The sequence below is a fragment of the Rhopalosiphum maidis genome, chromosome 1 (genome assembly GCF_003676215.2).
Source record: "Rhopalosiphum maidis isolate BTI-1 chromosome 1, ASM367621v3, whole genome shotgun sequence".
Taxonomy (NCBI): Eukaryota; Metazoa; Arthropoda; class Insecta; order Hemiptera; family Aphididae; genus Rhopalosiphum; species Rhopalosiphum maidis.
In genome coordinates this window covers 72,974,627-72,997,115 of record NC_040877.1, presented here as the reverse complement: position 1 = coordinate 72,997,115, position 22,489 = coordinate 72,974,627, and the positions used below count along the sequence as shown (strand labels likewise).

At 30.0% G+C, this 22,489-nt stretch overlaps 1 protein-coding gene across 1 annotated transcript in view; it reads right to left on the bottom strand.

The window, feature by feature from the left end:
* The window catches only part of LOC113560740 (TWiK family of potassium channels protein 7), an 81,874-nt gene that overhangs the window by 10,806 nt on the left and 48,579 nt on the right, over nucleotides 1–22,489 (bottom strand). Inside the window, exons 2-3 of the mRNA XM_026966793.1 lie at nucleotides 12,173–12,387; nucleotides 11,251–11,405 (exon numbers count right to left, since the gene is read on the bottom strand). Coding sequence (XP_026822594.1) covers nucleotides 11,251–11,405; nucleotides 12,173–12,387 — 370 coding nt within the window. The remainder of the gene's footprint in view (nucleotides 1–11,250; nucleotides 11,406–12,172; nucleotides 12,388–22,489) is intronic.

The following is a 22,489-nucleotide window of genomic DNA, read 5'->3' as shown; positions in this document are numbered from 1 at the left end:
GATCGCTATTATGACTTATGAGTAAGTAAAATTCAAATTCAATGATATATAATTTTATACGAAAAATAATTCCATGCGGAGACAATTTAACAGCTTATATCACTAAGTATATTTTGTGATACGCTTTTATTATATTGCTGTTATGAAATTTATTTTACTTTTAGTATTAAGGTAGGTTGAAACAATTTTTTATAGCATTTATTATATTATTGGTACCTATTTAGTTATTATAATACGAACGAGTAATATGTATTTATATCATATCATATCAATTTATAACTCAAAATGTAACGACAACTTTCTGTAAATACCGAAAAACATTGAAAATTGAATTTCAGTCTAAACATTCTAAACTTTAAATACAATAAATACATAATATCTTAAAATAAGTAAGAAATACCATTGCGCATAGTAAAAACTAAAAAATATACTTGATAATTTAAGTTGCTTATGACGCTATTGCTAATTAATTTCCAGATTGCCAATTAATAATTTCATTAATACCATTTGTCTAAATGCCTGTTAAGAAAATCCGAAAGAGTAAACCGTCTTAAAAAAAAATTGGTAGTTATTACAATCTTGGTAATTGATTAAAATTGTTTTTTTTAGATATATTTCCCATCTAATGAAGCAAGTGATGGAATTATCACACAAATATATCCATATGGCACCAATACGGAAATAGCTCCAATGGGTGGATGACATTGCATTTACTGGTTATATTATAGAAACCACATGTTACTGTTGATATGATATATAAGGAAAGTAAACATTCCGAATTGCAGTGATTCCAACACAATCAGACCTGCGATATTTTATTCATATTAAAATGCATACATTTATTCAGTGTACCCAAACATCTATAAGGCATAATTTGTGTTTCATTGCAAATACAAATAATACGAAATGTAATATTATCGATAAAGATGATGTCAATTCAGACCGAAAAACACAATAGATAATTCAGTATGTATATGTTAACACAATTAATATGAGACCAATATTAAATATGATAGTATTACAGTAATAATTCCATAAAAAAAAATTAAATATCCAATTCTTAATTTTAATATTAATCAAATATTGTTTATTTTTTATATATAATTTATTAAAATAATATAACATAACGTTCGTAATTATAATAATTAGTAATAAACTTAACATCGTACTAATACCGGTGATATCGATGGACAGTCCCAACAGAGTTCAAAGCCCTTTCATAGGAAATATGTATCATGTACATTTTCACCCAAACGTATAACATAAATTGCTTATAAAATATTCGCTGTCCCGCGCTACCCCATCAGCTTATCAAATTCCATACGATCGGCGGACCTAGTAGCTAGTGTTTTCTTGTCATCAATATATCTATTATACCAAAGGGGTTTACGGAGTTTATGATAATTATAAATCGGCGGAATTTACATTATATACAACGTGGGTGAGTTGTAAGTACGTGCGTTCGTGCAGAGACGTGTTGAGGCACAAACAGTGTAATATTATTAGTATTATTACGAAAATACACACAAATTGTATGATACATAATATCGCACAGGTTCCGGTCACTAGACTGAATTACTAAAGGCAGGATAGGAGGTACCTGTTATAAAATGTATCGAGTGTCGTGGTTTAGGCCGCTGTCCGCAGTACATACTCGTATGATGTATAAACCGCCATCATAGGTATATTAGATATCATCGTCCTGGGTACCTATACCATAAGGTGTACGATACTTCCGCAGTGGCGACGAAATACACGTCAAATACAGTGAGTTACAGCGTCGTCAACGCGTGCATATTTATCATGCCCGCCGCGAGCATTGCAGTAAAAAAAAAAAAAAAATACAGGAAATTCGAGAACGCCCGTTTGCTGCAATATTCATATGTTATTAACGGATTCCGCCGACCCTCGTAATACACGCCTATATATTACTGTTATATTATAATCGCGTACAGCGAACGTGTGGAAACGTTTGCGCGTGGTAGTTATGACGGTAATAGTGTTATATTCTCGTTTGTAATGCACGCGCATAGATCAAAAGTAATAATATTACGACGCGGCGGCGTGTTTTCCCGCGAGGCCGGCACAGAATATCCGGAAGCAAAGTGAATATATAGCCATCACACCTTGCCCGGAAGACGCGACCCCCCCCACCACCGCCACTATCATCCCCCTGTAGATACAAAAGGACTTTCATCAAAGAAATTTTCTGTTTAAGGAAACATTTTTTTTTTTTTACATTCAACGAATTTCCGTAAAACAAGAATTATTTTTCTTGTTGCCCACTGAGACTTCGTAACGTGGAAGTTTCACTGGGCTACGATATTATGGACCACTACCTCGAACCCCGACCCCGCGACCGTCGTGTGTCCTCTGCGAATAAATCACGTGCAATATATTTTATATGCAAAGCCGTCGCTGCACCGAACGTTATCGCCCGCGCGTTATATAATATCGTAGTAGGTACACGTTTACGCGCGTGTGCGTCCGGGCTGATAGCAGCATTATTCTCGCGCGAAACGAAACCCAATCGTCGGTCGTAACTATTAATAATATAGTACACGTGTATAGTGTCTGAAGTTTGAGATGTTCCGCGAAACATTCCATTTTATCGAGCACGCTGACGAAAAGTAAAATATCTCGTGTTTTATTTTTATTCTTACTCAACACTTTAACGTTTATAAAATATGTATGATTTCGTTGACCGTATCGAAAAAATAAATACACATTATACGAGGCAAAGGTTATATTTTATCGCAATAACATACGACATAATAATATAAATGTTCCGTGTCCTATTAGCCTTATGAACAAATTTAATTTATTTTAATACATTATTATTAATTATTTGGGTAATTTATAAGTTATAAGAAAAAAGCTTAAATTTATAATTATAAAAATTTGATCAGTCGTAGATGTTATAGTATTTTTTTTATTTATTTTACTAAAATCGTAAGTTCATAATACCTAGTGAAAGGACAACAATAATATGATACATCATTTACATGTTTAAGTTTTTCTATATTTTTACTTTAAATATCATAATATTATTTAAAATTGTTATATATATATATTTACCACTGATTTTACTTGATTTAACCATGTTATATTATATTTGTAAATATTGATTTGCGTTCATATTAGTATAATACGAGTATTATTATAAATAAACTATAAAAGTTTTAAAAAAATTTAAATAATTCACACATCTTAAATATTTAAAATTCGTGCTACATTTCAAGAAGTTTGTAAACACATGTAAAAATTTATGTATAATGATATATGTACGCAAATAGTGAGCTATTCCATCGATAGATGATAAGATGATTTATTCAATGGTAGATAGCCTGGATACTCAGTGAACAGGCCCTACATAAACGTACAAAAGATGTAAAAGAAAAAAAAAAGTGTTTTATCTTTCATTAGCAACATAAAGAAATTATTATTAATAAACACATGCGTTGCGTGACGTCACATTCGTGAACGTTGAATTGCATTGACATTTACGGTTGTCCGTGCTTTGCCTGCCACGTACGAAATATCACTTTGCGAAAACATTTTGGAAGCGTTTGTTGTTTGTGTTTTGTGGTGTTTTTTCTTTACTCATTCCCACACGAACCGTATACCGGGTATAAAGAAAAAAGGTAAATCCCCGGACGCCCTCGGGGGCGTAGTAATAATGAATCGGGTTCGGCCGCCTTATTAACCGACGTTCGTCCGTGCCGACGGCGCATCGGGGAGATAAAAACAACGAAATATTACTACGGTTTCTGGAGTATGTACAATAATACGTGTGAGCATTGTTTTCTTTCGATTTTATTCTTCGAAATCTGCTTTCGTATCCATTTTACCGTGTATGCCGAGAGATAGAACGAGATGTGGATGAAACAGTATCATACAGTACTGGTGATACAGTTATTATCAAACAACTCAACCGTTCGTACAACACGCGTGCTCAATAGATAAAGAGAAACAAACAGGTGCTCAATTAATCACATTTCGAGGGTTAAAAATTATTCAACCTAACCTAATAATTCATGTATAATACTCGTGGTGTAATATGTGCCCTCTCAAAAGTTTCGTTTCATACTTTTAATAGCATTAGCTTATAATATTATCATATGCATACTATTTTTGTAACGCCACAGAAATAATTATATTAAAATGATTAAAATAATTACTCAAGTAATAAATTAGCTGTTATACATAAAAAAAAAAAAATAAATAAATAGGCACTGGTTTTAAAGTTTATTAGTTTTGTACCATCGCCGATTTTACGTAACACGTGTAAGCATAATTATTATGTTTTTTCACAATCGTATATTTGTATCGTTACATAAATATTATTTTAAGTGTTCTAAAAACACGATTTTAACTTCCCACCGGGTGCTTTATCCTAGTCCATATTATAATTATTATTGCAATAAATCGTTGTAAAATGAATATTTGGGAAAGTTCAATTACACGGGGAAACATATAATCGGCGAAATAAACCCATCAACTTCCCCATCCGGTGTTTTTTTTTACCACTGTACAGTGTTCATAATATGCGCAGTATGAAAATTCGTACAATATTAATACATATATTACGTGCTAAACGAGAGTAGTTCCGCGAATTAACTCACAATGTAATTGTATGCTGGGAGTATATCATTATATTTAGTTCGCTAAAATGGTAACCTATATTCCAGATTTCCGTGTAAAACGCAACTTCAGTCATATTAAAATCTAATAACAGTAACATATACTATAAGTATTTCATTTTAACTCGCACCGTACTTATGAAATATGGCAAAATGTCGAATGTAATATTGTCGCAGTAGGGTCATAATTCCCGCAATGGACCTGACAATCTAATGCCGTATAATTATGACCATGAAATATCCAATACATTACAGTAATTAAGAGGACGCCGTTCTCCGTCTTGTACAAGTACGTAAAATTATGAGGTATGTGAGTTATGAGCATTTGTTATAATGTTCTTAATGTTTTTGCCATCAAGTTTCACAATTGGTCGATTCACTCTAATTTTTAAACTAACGGAGCTAAACGTGATCTGCTAAGCGTAAATTTGCTATGTTACGTACTTTTAAGACGGAGACAACATATGCGGGTATGGCGTTCTCTTAACAAAGGCGGGCAGGTTAATGAAAAAATTTACCCGAGTTAGTTAATTTTTCTTAGTTGACAGTCGTTATGTAATAAATTGATTGCTAGCAAAAAATATATTTAACTTAAAATTTTAAAGTTGTATAGTGAGAAACAAAACTAATTTAACTAAATTTAAAGAAGGTTTATTATTAATTGAATTACTTTTAGTTGCCATCTGAGTCATACACAGTGATTGTACAATATATTACGTTTTTTTTTAAATAATTATTAAACCTTTTCAAATATTAGTACACTATGCCTTTTATCGTACACTAACTGTTATGGTATAGGGCCTAGACTCTAGGCAACAACAGATTTAAGTCGGTTAAATTATTAAATAGCAGAATATTTTTATTTGTGTATATACATTAATCTAAAATCATCCAACATAAATTAAACATAGTATTACGAAAAAATAAAAATAAAATGATTAATTATTTAGTCCTAACGATACTATTTGTAAATATGTTAAAACGATTAATATGATGTAAACTTTTATACTTGTATAACTTTTATATTTTTCACATTAATGGGAAAAAATAATGAAATATAACTGGCTATTTTAACTACCTAGTTAACCTTTTAAGTCAACCATAAAATCAACTAACTAGTTAATTCGCCATCAATTTTTCGTAACTGGGAAAGTTGTATAGTAAATAAAGTCATAATTATATTATTTTATATTAGATCAGCTGAAGTAGTTATTAGCCAATCGATTAAATCGTCAGTTTTGTTTTTATGCGCTCGTGTTTCATGAAACTCCTAATATTAAACTATATAAATATTTTTAATTAATGTGCTTGTAACGGGCCTACTTTCCGTTTCTTCAAGTAATGGATTCGAAATCATTTTTTAAGTCAATTATATTTGAAAATAGTTTAATTTAACTCAAATAAACAATTACATGTAAAAGTATGAGATTTGAAGGTGCTGTGGACTTCAACGGCTCATATTATCGCATACGTACCCGCTGGTTATCATATCATAACAATTAATCTTATAAAAAAATAAAAAGGCAATTATTAATGGCTTCGAGTCCTCGAAATTTAATATTATAATCATTCAAATAAAATAAAATTTTTAACAGCCGATTTTCAATTGGGCCAATCGTTTGTTGACAATCCTAAGCCTGTAATTGGAACGAATATTTTTAATTAACAATTAGTACATGTTTGAGCATATAGTCATATAGAACATATTATATACACACTATCAATTTTATGTTTAATACATAACCTGAAGATGGATTTTTCGTGTAGGTATATAATATTATAGTTAGGTACCATAACGGCCAAATGTATTCAGTAAAAGGAATTACACACAATTTTGAAATGTATTCAAAATATACAGGTACTTCCGAAAAATGAGGAGGAATTTATCAGTGATAATAATATTTTATAAACCAGTGACTGTAGATACTGAAACAAAACTTGATTGAGCAGAATATTATGCGTACACCATTAATTCTCCCGGACGAAACAAGCGTTTATTTATTAGCATTAAAAATGTCAGAAAATTTCAGCAGCGAACTTATTACTACAAAAAATTATTACATGATAATGAAATCAAAATTTGTGGTTAAATATCAAAATTGTTCCATTTTAATAAATTATTTCTATAGGTATGTGCTGATGGAGAATTATGGGGTCTCAATGACCTATGATTTTTACACTTATTTAAGTAGGTCATTACATCCCGTTTTATCTGATGTCAATTAAAGACTGTTTCTCGTGAGTATAAATTAAACATTTTGTTTCATTTTTTTCCTACCAATTATTGTTTTTGGTATAACAACAAACATGTTTTTGTTATGGACAGTTATTATATTTTTATTTTTTACGGTTTGTCAAGATGATTCATGTTTGACAACTAAACGTTTCCAAGAAAAATAAATGTAATTTAATGTGAACATATTTTTCATGACGAAAAAAAATGGTATAAAACAATTCTCGTCGGAGAAGTTTTGAGTTTTATATTTTTTTAATTGAGAAAACTTCAAATCAGCAAGAACTTAATATAAATTTGCGACAGAGATCGTTTTTTATACAGCCGAGTTAGTCGCAGTGGGAAGAAAAACAGTGAAAAACGGCTATAACTCAAATGCGGAGAAACATTTTTTTTCCTCTGCTATAACGTATTATATTATTTTAATATTATAGTTTTTGGAACATTAAAATAAAGTCGCTAAAACTTATAACCAGTATACTGCCCGTGGTAATGAATTCAGCGAACTTGGTAGTGGCATACAATTTAATTATTCAGTTGTACATTATTTTGGTGTATTTACTCGACATCCAAAATAACCTTTTGAAATGATTCAAGAATCAGACGTAGGTAGTCTGAATCGTTATACTCGAATGTAGACATTCGATAGTTTAATGGAACTAAAAGTAAAAAATGTCCAGTAGTTTTCAAAAGCGTCGGGAAAAATCCTGAAAAAATAACAGAAGAACGGGATTTTTTACGCATAAACACTTTTTGACAAAATCGATTTTTGATTTTACTGTAACTCAAAAACGAATCATTGTAAATACTTTAAGTTTTCACCAAATGTTTATATTATAGTTATCTATTTACGATTAAATTTTCAAAATATTTTGACTTTTTTTAAGCTACTTTTAGACAATTGAAATAAGTTTTTTTTCTTAAAATGCCAATAAAAAAAATATTGCCATCCAACAAATCTAAAGGTTTATTATAAGTTGTACTTATTGTAGTAAAAAAAAATCAAAAATCGTTAGTCACAATTTTTGTTCATAAGTATTTAAAGTTCAAATATTTACGAAATATATCAAAAACACGAAAATTTCTAAGGAATTTTGAAGTTGAAAATTCATAAAATTTTTGTGATTTATACCTAAGGTTAAAAAACCCAACACAAGGTTATCCATAAGTTTTCCTTCGAGAGACTGTAAAAAAAAATACCAGCGTGAATACAGAAAAAATGTTTTGAGCGTATGAAATGAAAATTTTTTTTGAAATCATGTAAAATAATGATATATTACAATTTAAATATAAATATAAAACGTTATCGTTAGAAAAACATGTTGAAATATTTAATATTTTAAATTGAGTAGGTTAAAATACGATATCAGCAACATACAATGATACATACAACCTAAATATATATAGTTTTTGATTTCGCACTTCAACAAAAATCATGACAATCACAAAAGTTAATGCGCTAAATAATTACTACCATTTGTTTTGAAAATATCAATGTAAAAGGGTTGTAGTGGACGCATACCTATAGTATATAAACAAAGCGATCAAGTGTAGTTATATTTTCAACGGAAACGCTTTGTAATTTTGTGTAGATACCATTATATTATAATATCTACCGTTCGCTACAATAAAATCATTAACGCATGCGTTCACTATCAATGTTTTTCGATTGTTTAGAAGGCTGAGAGGTGCTCATTTACGTTTCAGCGAACACCGTGGTGAATGTCTAGTGACAAAACAATTTCGTGAGCGAATATCTTGTGCGTACGGAGCACAAACACCAACACTGTGGCAACAGAAATAATAACGTGAAACTTTTGTTTTTCGTTATAAGCCAGCCATCGGGTAAAATGTCATACGCACTGTACATGATTATAAGTATGGGTAAGCGAATGCTATTATTATGTACACCAGTGGTCTTCAAACTTTGTGACTTGCCGCCTAATTTTTTTACCACACTTTTTTTACGACCCACTTCAGCTTTATTAGTCAAAAAAAAGTTCAAATTGCTTAATATAGGTAATATTTAATTGTTATTATATTTATATTATATAGGAAAAAAATGTTTTGTGTCATACCTAACATACATAACATATTATAATATTATATAATTTATATAAGCATGCATTTTTTAAATTTTCAACAGTAGACTTACCGCGACCCAATCTTAAAACTTACGCGACTCAACATTGGATCGTTACACATAGCTCGAAGACCTCTGATGTACACGACATATATAAGTGTTTAATTTAAACATATGACATAAAAAGTCGTTGTGGCCTACGACCGGACTATACGAAATTAGTTCTCCATATCGATAACGGCTACGTGCGTATTACGATATTTAGTGCAGGAAAATTGTAAACCGTTTAGAGTGACCAAGGGCGAACAGGAAAAATCGAAATGTCACAATGAATCGCCACTAATAATACTAATATTAACATTATTATGTCTTTCTAGAAACTGTGTTGAAAACGGACACCTCGTCCGTCTCGTGCATTTATTTAAATATTGTTGTGATTTCACACAACGCTCGCGCACTAGAATATTGTAGTGTTGACGGCAAAACAACCGGAAAATGTAAAGAATGCCAGTGGGGATTATCGCCTCGTAAATAATTTACATCTATACCTACCGATGCCGTGATGCAAAACGAGAAAATGACGAAAAGCGTTCTTTTGCTATCGATCCGCTGTACCGATTTCGTGGGACCGTCATTGTGAGCCCGGATAAGTATATCGATCTGGCAATGGGGTCCCGGTGTTTTAATTAAAATATTTTCTGATGCTTATGAAAAAATGATTAAGTGTGGCGATTTTTTTTTCACTTTTCATTTAATTTTAACGAAAAGAAACAGTGATTTGATGAACAAGACTTTAAGGGCGCCAAACAGCAATAATCGTGTTTTGCCAATAAAAATATCATACTTAAAAAAACGGTTTTATTTATTTAATTCTTACAGAAAAACGAGATTGTATCTGAGACCTTAAATGGAATACGTATTATATAACAGGTGCATATAACGACAAATAAAAGCATAATGATAGGGCAATATACTGCAATATCAAAACTAACGACACAATAATTGAAGCCGGTGGACGAAAATTTGACATGTCGTACGTGTGTAAGACAAAGACGACATATACGGGTACGAAGTCCTCTCTTAGGTTTCTATCATAAATTCATAATGGTAAGAGAAAATATAAAATTGTAAGTACAAATAAATAGCGACTAAGTAGAAGGTATATTAAATAATAAGCGAGAGATCGATATTGGCAAGTATCGTCGTACGGGTAATAGATTCGTTTTTAGAACGATTGGTCGAGCTGAGGGAAACAGAGAAGTACTATGAATTACGAGTATATCGAGCATGGACTTTACTTAGCGTGTATAAAATAATGTGAAGTAATAACGTATTGTATTAGAAGAACCTACAAACAGTTCTTTGAATCTTCCGTTTTTTTTCTCGGAATATCACGATTCATAAACGCATAACAATTGACAGAATGTTCAATATCGCCTAGGTTTTAATATTAAAAAACATTCTAAAAATGTAAATACAGTAAGGACTTACTCTTTTTATTTCTACACAAAACGTAAAATAAAAAATATCACTTGAGAAATAAAATAAAATTCTGCCGTACTGTATTGTGTTTATAATGAGAATGAAAATCGCAAAATCTGAGGATCACCTGAGCATATTATTAAATAATAATTATATTCTATTGTCCGTTGCGTACTTTTACATTTCGTGGTTTACCCACGCGTGATAATAAAACGTGGCGATTTTAATATACATACATTTATATTATGTAGCACTATAACGAATTATTAACGATTATGGTTTACGATGCGATTTTGATTACACTCGGATTGCAAATGTTAACCAATCGCAATAAACAAACGCTTCATCTACGTCTATCTTCAATCATATAGATGATTTATTTAGGCAATAATATCCATTCTGAGTATTATACTATAATCTAGTTTACGTGTATTAAAAGTAACTAATGGTTTGAGTTTACTGGCGTGGAGATTTAATACATTTTATGTTTATGTACGTTTAAATATAGAAATCATAATAAAAAATATCTTAATTGGTCATTAATTCGTTTTTTAGATATATGTTTTGTTAATTATTATTTTCATTCATATATCGAAATGCATACAATCTATCTGATATCAACCTAGTATGCTTTTTTTTAATTTTTTTTTTTTTTTAAAGTATTTTACCAAAATGAAATATTTCAATGTAATTTATGTCCCGTTTAATATATACATAACGAGTTTCTAGCCCGTAAATCCACGTTATCGTCGCATGTCATAATAATATAATATTATTATTATATCGTCACTATCACCACGTTCGCTTACCCGACCATTATGGTTAGACACAAAGAGATGGGCACGGTAACCTCTTGCGTGTCGTTGAAGCTTAACGAGGAACTTCCGTCGGTCGTGCCCTCGTCGTCGCTTTCCTCGCCCTCAGTAAGCACGCCGGTGTTCAGTTTGAAGTCTCGCATATCCATCTGTAAGATATTATTATTACTATTACTCTTATTATCATAACGACGGTATATACAAAAACGACGGGCACAACAAATGAATTGCGGCGCGGGTTATGTCACCAGGGCTTTGAAAGAAAAATCATTCTGAATCCTATAACAGTACTCTAATAATATAATATTATTTATATATACATATTCTCAGTGACATAGGATAGACGAGGTGGATTATAATAAAAATACAGAATGATTATTTCGAGGCTAGGAAATAGTTTTCTCTGAAGTAGATTTTTACCTCTACGCGTATAGTAGAATAGTACGAGCGGTAGCCGACAACGTTTTTGCAAACATGAAAGAAATGGCGCACATTCGAATGCGATTTTCATCGGAAAACCATCAAAAGGCACGTTATTATTTATTGTTAAAATATTGTTTAAGTGATTCGAAAAACACAAAAGTCGACGTTCTAAATAAGTGCTGTTATCGCGTAAATATGAATAAAATAATAATAATAACATAGTACTATAATGTTATTATGATGTGGTGTACTCGACGGGGAGAAGAGGCCCAACCTCACGTTACCCTGGCCCCCGCGCCGCACACTACCGGTTTAAAGATTAAGTGCCGTTCGCGCGAAGGCGATACATCAACGTCATTTTTGATTTACTATCGACAGTGCCGGTGTATTATAATATTTATTATTATTTTTGTTATATTTTATGTACAACGTTATTATTATTATTATTATTTAATGGCATTGCGCCGTCTCGTGTTGTACAGGCATATTATACCTTCCACTGTTCCTTTCGCTGTATGGCCAACATGCGCTTTCGGCGTTTCTTGCAGTTCCGGCATAGGCAGCATTTCGCGTATATCCACTTGAAGCTCTTGGCCAGTATGTCACCGATGTTGGATAGATACAACAGAAACAACGGCATGCCCACTATCGCGTACAATATGGTCGCCAGCTTGCCCAGTAGCGTCCGCGGAGTCACGTTGCCGTAGCCTGCAAACACGTGACAATTAGTCATTATTGATTTGTGTAATAAACTTAATTTCAGTATAGGTACAGTGTACGAGTTTTTTCTTTTTTTTTTTTTTTGTTATCGCTGGTTGGGGTGATCCGAGATCGGCATTTTTTTTTTACGCCAAGTCTATAATCTAATTTACAGTGTTATGTACAGAGATAATCCAATAATTATCTAGACAATAGATAAAATATGAACAAATTAATAAAGAGACAAATAATTTAAGAATCGAATTTATAATTTATGCCACGACTATAATTATAATAACCCCAGTCCCCAATAACGAAATATGCAGTAAACATAAGGTAGATAATCAAAATTATTTGAAAATTACATCGAATAATAAGTAAAAGGCAATTCATTGTTCATGAGAATCCCTGGTACTTCAAAATATACTGAGTAGGTAAAAATAATTGGTTAACTTGACATAAGAAATTGTTTAGATAATTTATCTCTGATACCAATTGTATTTAAATAGATTGATAAAAATATATTTGTATCTGTATAACGCACAGCACTATCAGTCTACTGCCAACAATATACGACTACGCGTTTCTACACGAATGCGGATACTATACGGACATAATTACAAACGAATAAACCATTTTTCATTTTCAAACTCGCTGACTGATGGCATTAATTTCCAATATATTCGGCACGCCACTGGCACGGGCTTCCGGCTACGATGACAATATTGAAGGCCTATATTATATTTAAAAACGTCAACGGTGAATATAATAGGAAGACAGTGATAACGGTGAGAAATTTACATAATACCTCTACAGAGCTGCTCGCAATCATAGTAATATTTTGACATAATATAAATTATACGTTGCATAATATAATATTTTGATACACGTCCTATTATAATATACTAACGGTTAAATTTTAATGAAAAACAGAATGAAATGTTCGATTTTTTTTTTTTTTAGATAACGACGTACAATGGAGCTGAAGTAAATCTCGGTGCCCCATTGTAACGATTTACATTGTGGCATATGGTGGACCGCCGGAAAGGTGCAAACGGTTTGACGAGTTTTGGACTTTTAGTTATGGTAGAATATGATATATGATATGTGGTTAATGTCTATGTGATATTCGTACTCTATATGTGTATATAATATTATATTGTATTTTGCAACGCATTGTGCCTGTTATAGATGCACGTGTATTATTATAATAATACAACATTAATATTTTACGATATCAACATGAAGGGCAACTCGCCGTTCAGTTTATCTCTGTCGATAATTTTTTTTTTTTTTGGCTATAATATTTTAAGACACATAGTACGTTATTTATTTTATAACCGTAAGTTCGTTTTGGTTTATGCGAATAACCGAGAAGCGGAAAAAATTAATTTGATTGTGTACACCATGCCTCATGGTGTATGTATATCGTAACGTACATAATTTGATACTGAACTGCTACGGATCAAACAAAAAAATGCGTAAGTTATAGCACTAAAAAAATAAATTTTAAACACTTAAATATACTAAAATTAGTGCCAAAATAGCACTTAGGAATTGGTAAATATGAAAACAAAAGTGTTAAACAAATTTAATTTTTTTGTTAAATATTTTTTTAGATTTTTTTAATTTTACGAATTTAGTATATATTTTATAGAGTATATAATAGCATCAGGTATTTAGGGACTATACGTATTTATTTTGATTCTACTCTGGAACACAACATATATATGACAAATTTGATACCTAAATTATTGAAAATGAATAATAATATAAATTGTGAGAACAACCGATAATGTATATTCTAATATTTGAAAATCAAAATGCATGTTTTCGTTCGCATATTTGTATATAATTTATATTGACGTTATAATGATTTATTATTTTCTTTATTATATAAAAAATATATCTATAACTAGCATTTCAAAATCTAAATTAGCAAAATAGAATGTCTTATAATATGACATCAGGAAAGTGTGAAACAAATTTGTGTTTTACTTTTGATGTTCTATGGCTTAATAAAAATAAATGCATTTTCTAGAACTCTAGAGCCTTGGTTACAGCCTTAAGTTTTTAAAGTGTGCTAGATGCCTTTGTGTTAACGAATATTACAGAAATTTATTTGACCCCATATACTATTATCATATCAGACAATTGTATCTTATCTTTAAATACAATTTATGCATAAATTAGAGACACATTTAAATTTTAATTAAAACTTGGTCATTTAAGTACAATAAAATAAAATATATATTTGCATAGGTTAAAATATTCTTTCATTTTAAAATATTTTTCAGTCAAACTATCTGATTACAAGACAGAATATAATAAAATATTAAACTATAAAAAAATATAGCATCGTACAATGCACAGAATATCAAATTATTTCCTACTCATATGACCATTGATAATTTATACTATTGAGAGTGAAAAAATCTGATGTAAAAGAGTATGTAAAATATAAATTGATATTTTTTCAAAGAAAATTTCTATAAATACTTGCGTAGATGAATTTTTATTTTGTATACAAACAACTTTTATTATTTGTTACAAATTCAAACTTAAGTTATAAAATAATGTGTGAAAATGTGTGTAAGGTAATAGAATATTTGCTGTTATTTTTTAGTTAATTATAAACTAATTTTAAAGTCATGAGTAACTTACGGTCTCCATAATATTTTTTCATTAAAAATAAATATTATTAAAATATTTTTTGAAAGAAAAAAATGTTTTGAATCTTGAAAAATTAACTTTTTATGTTCTTAACTGGATAAAATTTTGAGACCAGCAGTCGTCGCATAAAACTTTCAGAGAACTTTCATGCCACGGTAACACGTGTATAAATTATGCATGGTAATAAATTGAAAATAACAAAACGCATCATGTTCTGGAACCCGCAACACATATTATCCGTCGTTCCGCTCAGAGGCTTAAGTCATTTGTTTTTATACCCTATTATAGTATAAAACTATACTATGCATAAGGATCTATATCATATAATACGTGTTATTATAATAATGATACAATTTAATAATAATAAATGTAAATTTTAAAATGAATAAACACTCAAAGTTTTTAGAAAAGTATTTAGTTATAGCACCGAGGATATAATAATAAATTACAATGAAATATAATTTCAAAGTAGTAAAATAAAACATTAAAATGAATAAAGACTTTATTTTTTTTGGTAACTATGAAGTTCTATAATAAATATTCAAAAATATTACGAAATTAGAAAAGTGCATAGTAGGTCAAATGGATTGCCCTGCGGCCTGCATGGTGCATATCCGTCAACTCAAAGGCTTCTATGTCAGTGTAAATTTTTATTGCCATTTTACATATTATACATAATTTAATACAATAACAGTATTTGATTATTAACTTCAAACGGAAAACAAAAGAGAAAAATAAAAACTGTCGTCAATATCGAGTCGCTTTCAATTACGACGACGAGGAACGTTGCGTTTGTGAAAGAAAAATGTCAACGACTGACGTGATTGAATTATACAAACTTGCTGTGCCCCCTTCTAATAAAGACGTTTCAGCTCGGGGGCTCAGTTCTAACCAAGTTGCGCGGTGTATTTTATATTTATATATACATACCATTAATATAAGGGACTCGTGATGAATTATTATTATCGCGCGATGTACGAGAATTGTTTAAACAAATATTCTCATTAGCCAGTCTCGTCCCGTTGTATTTTACCAATTTACGAATATAAATAATAACGTGACCGTGAATAAACTTCGTTATGATATATTATAGACAGTATTCTCGCGATAGAATCTAATAAATCATGTTCTGGCTCGTTGAGATTAAAAAAAAAAATGATTAATTTTTAATTTTCCGTGTACAACTTAAATTATTTGTGTTAACTCTCGTCGGTGCGGTTACATAATTAATCTAACTGCGCGAATTTGTTAGCATTGCGGCAGAGTCGATTTTTTTACCGATGCAACGCCACAGAAATAAAATCCAATAACTTTTACGAAACAATATAAAAATATTATGGTAATACGAGTTCTTGTCGGGTCCGTGTATCGTATAATATATTTTGTTTGAATTATTGTATACATAATACGCCGTAACGTGTGTTTAAACGCTTGTGAAAGACATAACGTACCTATATATACGTATTACGTATGTTTTGTTGTTTTTTCCTATTCGTATTATTTTTGTTTTAAAAACCCATATAGGTACGCGGCGTGCCTGCTGCAGTTTAAAGTCGTCGATAAATCATGACGAATCGTTTTAATAATGTGCTTCTCCAGAGATATTACGAATAATAACACTCAAAATGTCTGTAGCCAGCGTCTGAGAACTTTAAATCTTCTAAACTCCATCACGGACACCATTGATTCGTTGTGTTATGGCCGAGTCATTGTAGCTCGAACGACTTTTGTGACTAGCAAACGGTGTAACGTGATGTCGTGATACAATCCCAGTGCCCATTATTTAAAAAGCCACCTAACCGTGTTCAAATAGAAAGTGCTTTGCCGCTACGCCATAAACGGTTTTGCACGGTCATTGTAAAGTCAGCCAGTCAGGGATCACCCGGATTGGGAATTTCCGGTCAAGTGAATTGTGTGTCGCCGAAGACGGCTATCCTACAGATAATATTATATTTTGCCCTTTTATCTTTTTTTCGAGTGACTTTTTTGACCTTTATGGATTAGAAAAAAAATTCAAAGAGTTGAAAAAAACCTCTAACGACAAGTGCAATGGAGTCAAATATTATTGAACACAGTACACACAAAATATAATAAATGTATTTATTTATTTACCTAAAATGCTTATACAATACACGCCGCGTTATATATTATATAATTATCTATTATAATATTATTACATTTGAAAAAAATAAACCAAACAGGATACTACAAAGATCACTGATGATTTTTTATTTGCTAATTTTAGCATAGAAAATAGCCAGTATTATGTAAAGTTAATTTTAAAGATAAAATTTCAAAATGGTCAATTACACGCTTTTTTAAGTTACTCGACGTATTATTTTCACAAGTAAATCATTCACAAAAATGAAAAATATTGAAATTTTGTTGATCGTTCTTTGTGAACTTATTTTACCAATTATTCTTCTTTATATATTGCGAAAATCTGTATTTTTAAATTCTTAATATTCAAAAGCTTTACTATAAGTTTACATCAATGGATCAATATTCTACATTTATGTACATATAGCCAATAAAATAACAATAATAATAACGTGCTGCTTCAGAAAATTAAATTACAATGTATAAAAAAGGTTATAAATCAATATGATAATCAAATAAACTTTGAATAGTTATGTTAGACATTTTTCGATTCAACAAAATATTTACAGACTGAAAAAAGTCTTACGTTAAATAAAAAAATTATATTGAGTAAATAATTATTTACAATTTTATATTATATATAGATACACAATGAATAAAAATTCCGATTTTATTATTAAGACGGAGAGCTAAAAACCATAAATCTTTTAAAAACATTCAATACGCAATAACGGAAATATTTACCAATCTCGTGACACACACTTAAAGATTATATTATATTCGTTAATAATAATGTGGGATATCATAGAATCGGTAACAGCTAACTATATACAGTAATTTCCTAATAAATATCATCTTTCCCTTTTTCTTTTATAATGGATACATTAAAACTTTGATTTTTATAATTTTAAATTATACTTATTTAATTTAGCGCATAAATAATATTATCATATTAAATATTAATATCTAGCATCGTATGGACAAACGTATGACTTGTTTTAAATAATATTTTTTATCATTTTCCTCCGGTGAGATTGCGTCCGTTTATGAGCTACATCTTTTCTTCGTCAAGTTATGGTGATAATGGTGCCAGCCAGAAACGAGATTGCGTGGCCGGTCTACACGTACACCGGGAGCGTGTGACGTGTGACACGGCCATTGCTGCTCGTGGTTTTATTATTATGATTGTAATAAAACAGGTGAGGAAACTGACCAGACACAATTTAATTTTAAATAAAACACGTTCACGATAAAGCGATGAATCTTTTATCGTTTTGTCTTTATCAAACGTAAATGATTAATCGGAAAATTATAATATTAAGCACTTTCTATTTCTATAAGATTATCCGTTAAGTTGTGCCGTTTAATTTATAAACGATAAGTGTGTTTAATAGTGATATTATGTGAGTGAAAATGCATTTACAGTTTAAATTTTAATGGTATGCAAATCTATATTACTCAATCTGTTAATGTACGATGTATAACGATGCCGTTGCCATTTGCTATACATCACATGCCCTATTCAAAATGTTGCGTTTTTGGAAATATAAAAATGTAATCAGTATTGATTTCCCTGAAGTATCAAGTACTTAATATTGCATTTTAAATTGAAGGATATTAAAAATATACACTAAAATAGTTTTACTTTATAATGTGATATATTATATTATATTAGGTAGTAGTGTAGCACTATTAAAATGTATAATATGAAAATTTCCAGTCATAAATTATGTGTGCTAATTTCTATATTATATTATAGGTAAGTAAAATGTGTGTAAACTATAAATCAAAATTTAAAAGAAAGATGTTAAAAATATTTTTATTAATACAGAATTTATGATCTAATCAAAATTCAAATTTAAAATTTAATACTGTACTTAGTATATACAATATATTACTACGCTACTTTTAATTTATTTCTTGATACTGCAATGCAAAATATTAAAGTTATTCAATAATATAACAAAAAAATCATAAAATGTAATCTATTATTTTATTTTTTTGTTTAACTCTATGAAACTTTCAATGAAGCTCGAGAGAAAATTAATTTTATAAAATTTTTATAACTTTCTTACATTGATTAATTTTTCATTAACTGTCATTTTTTTATCTTCTATTTTTCATCACGATTTATAAACCTATAAGCAACAAATATTAAATTTATAATTGGCCAGATAACATCGACACATATAAAGTCGGTTCATTCTACATACTCGTTACGATATCATAACGTGTTAATGAACAATCCGACTAATCCGTGATGACTATACGATAGATTTAAATTCTAAAGCTAGTTGAACATGATCCGTAGCTTAAACAAAACATTTCTACGAAGTATAAAGTGCTATGTCACGTTATATTAATTGTATGATTATAGCATATTCATTTATAAAAGGTGATTGTTAAATTACGTTATTTTTACACATTTTTATCATCGTAAATTCATGTGAATACGTTTTTAAAGTTAAGTAAATAGTACTATTCATTATCGTTTGTGTAAAATTTTAAATAGTTATATTATTCATCATAATACTGAATACAAAAGATTTAATTGTAAAAAATAAACAAATATTACAGTTATAACAATGAAAAACACCTTTTTTAATAAATTGTTTTTATTTTTTTACATATAATTTCATTTTTATTCGGACTATCATCATTTTTTAATTTCCTTTATCGGAATATATTAAATAAAAAAAAATTATAATGGTTGCCATTTAAAAATCAAAAGATGATGGTTGCTATACTTTAAGAGGGTAAATTTTAATTTACATATATTTGAATATGTATTTATATCCTATTTTGGACGAATGTATATATTATTATAACCATTGGAGTACAATTATTATTATATTATTTTTTTTCTTACTCCGTTCAATTTTACTCTCTCAGCCACTTTTTTTTTTAATTTATGATAATATCACGTTATAATTTATGTGAATACGTTATATTTTTGTACTCATATTTTTTTTCCAAGATCTGAAGCACTCTATTTCTTTCTTTAAAAAGTTTTTCTGTGTTTTTTTTTTTAGTGCTTTCCGCTACCGTTTTTCCATACATATTAAGGGAGATTCATGCGCCAATCTGATTATCGTCAAGTGTGAACGTATACACGATCACCATTGGAAATTGCAATCGTATTATACTCATAGTTTTGTTTGACGTACGGCAGTCGGTAGGTGTAAAGATACAATTTAAGATTAATCTGTTAATGAAGCACTTACATCCAATGATTCGTTACATTTTAATATATAAAGACGTTTTTGTGCAATTTAAAATAGTGTCTATACGCACATAAATATAGTATTATATCATATGGGTTATTCTTGCGCTCGGAAATATATACATGATTAAAAGAATAAACACTTTGGTACACTTGACATTTCTATAAAGACACGTACGACTATAGTATATTATATTAAATAATACATTTGACGTACATTCAAACGTGTTTTATCTGATAACAAAACTCAATATTCACACAAACACACCCACACACTTTGAAACGTCGCTTAATGGACTGCTAACGAGGAGCCGATACAATTAATTAACTTGTCCGAATGTCAAACTTTTCCTTTCTTTATGCTCGAGTACATCATAATAATGTGAAAATAATACGTGAGTGCCTATACGTCACGCGTCGGAAATATGTATCTTCATTATTTTCGATGTGCGCGAGTAACATTATCGTTATGTGTAATACGCCCGTCAACGCATGTCGATATACGTTTGTAAATTGTAATTCATCATCGATGATACTGCGTTATATTATTTTTTAACACACTTTTAATATGTTTATAATCTAATATTATGTATACATATACATACGTACGATATGTGTACATTGTATATTATACCCATTAAATATTTACAATATTAGAGAGCGCCCACGTATCGTCGACGTCGCCGCTGATCGATCATCCTTCTATGCGTATTATACAAATTATTTTGATCGTACATACAATATAATTAGTTGTGTATCATAAAATTGTTGTCTGTCAGCCTATGATATTATACAACACAATGTGTAACATAACTGATTTATCGACTTTAAAACATCCGGTGGAATGGTTCCAAAAACGTGGAAAGCATTATCCTTAATTATTACATGCTATATTTAATATCGATTTCTTGCAGACGGTCAATGCTTACATTACAACGATATCCGTCTTTGACAGGATTATTATAATTATCTGAACTACTCAGAGCTAGACAAGTTCGCCCAACTTAGTCGTTAGCCTCTTGGCGTCTTAATGATTTTCCATTTTTCAAACCGGTGCAAAAATAAAATAAAAAACATGGATAGACAGAGGGACGCATGATCGGTGTAAAAAAATAATGGTTCAAACTGTCAATCATATCCAATATCCAAAAGAAATCAAATGATCAGCCTAGCTATGACCATCTCTAGAGAATATACTGATAAGACATGAGACCTCCATTAACTGTCATAGAATAAGTCACAAGTATTTCACTTATCAGTAACTAATGAAAATAGAGGACATCCTTTCATTTATCCACTATCAACTGTGGTACAGTATAATACATTCTTACTATCAGTGTCTTCTCGTTGTTTATGATTTTTTTAGGCGTCCACTTGTTTAAAATAAACGATTGTAATATTGATATCGCCACTCCATGCACTTATTCTTGACCGCTTTATAGGGCCTACAGTTGACCACAACTTTGGAAAAACTTTGTTATTAAGATATAATTTATTAATCGTGTATTTATTTTAAATTTCTATAGGTACTAATATAATATGTATTTATATACTATATTACTCAATACATTATTTTAACCGTTTACAATGCACTTTATATCTGTATAATTCATTTATCTAGCTGAAGTACACGGATAAATATATTTGAACCGTTTGACGTATACACGTGAAATATTAACTATCGCTCATCATAAAAAAATATTATATTTATACGATTTTGCGAATGTATTATATATATATATATTGCATATTTTTGTGCTGAAACAGACTATTAAAGTAAAAACGTATGAGTAGAAAAAAAAGAGATAGTGATAGAGAAATAGCGAAAAAAAAGAGACAGTAAGAATCGAATCAACCGTTGTTAACCGCATAATAATGTTGCATAAAATATATTTATATAATATAATGCTGAAAGTTTCAGATAATATATATATATATATAAATAGTTTAGACTGATTTTTCGAAAATTTAAAGACGTTACTGCGAAATCTCACGCATGAGAAGTCGGTTTGATCTCTCGTCGACGACGACAACGTCTATACATACCTGTCTGTCAATCTATCGTTCGCATCGTATAAAGGTACCTATACAAGACAGTGCGACGACGATAAAAAA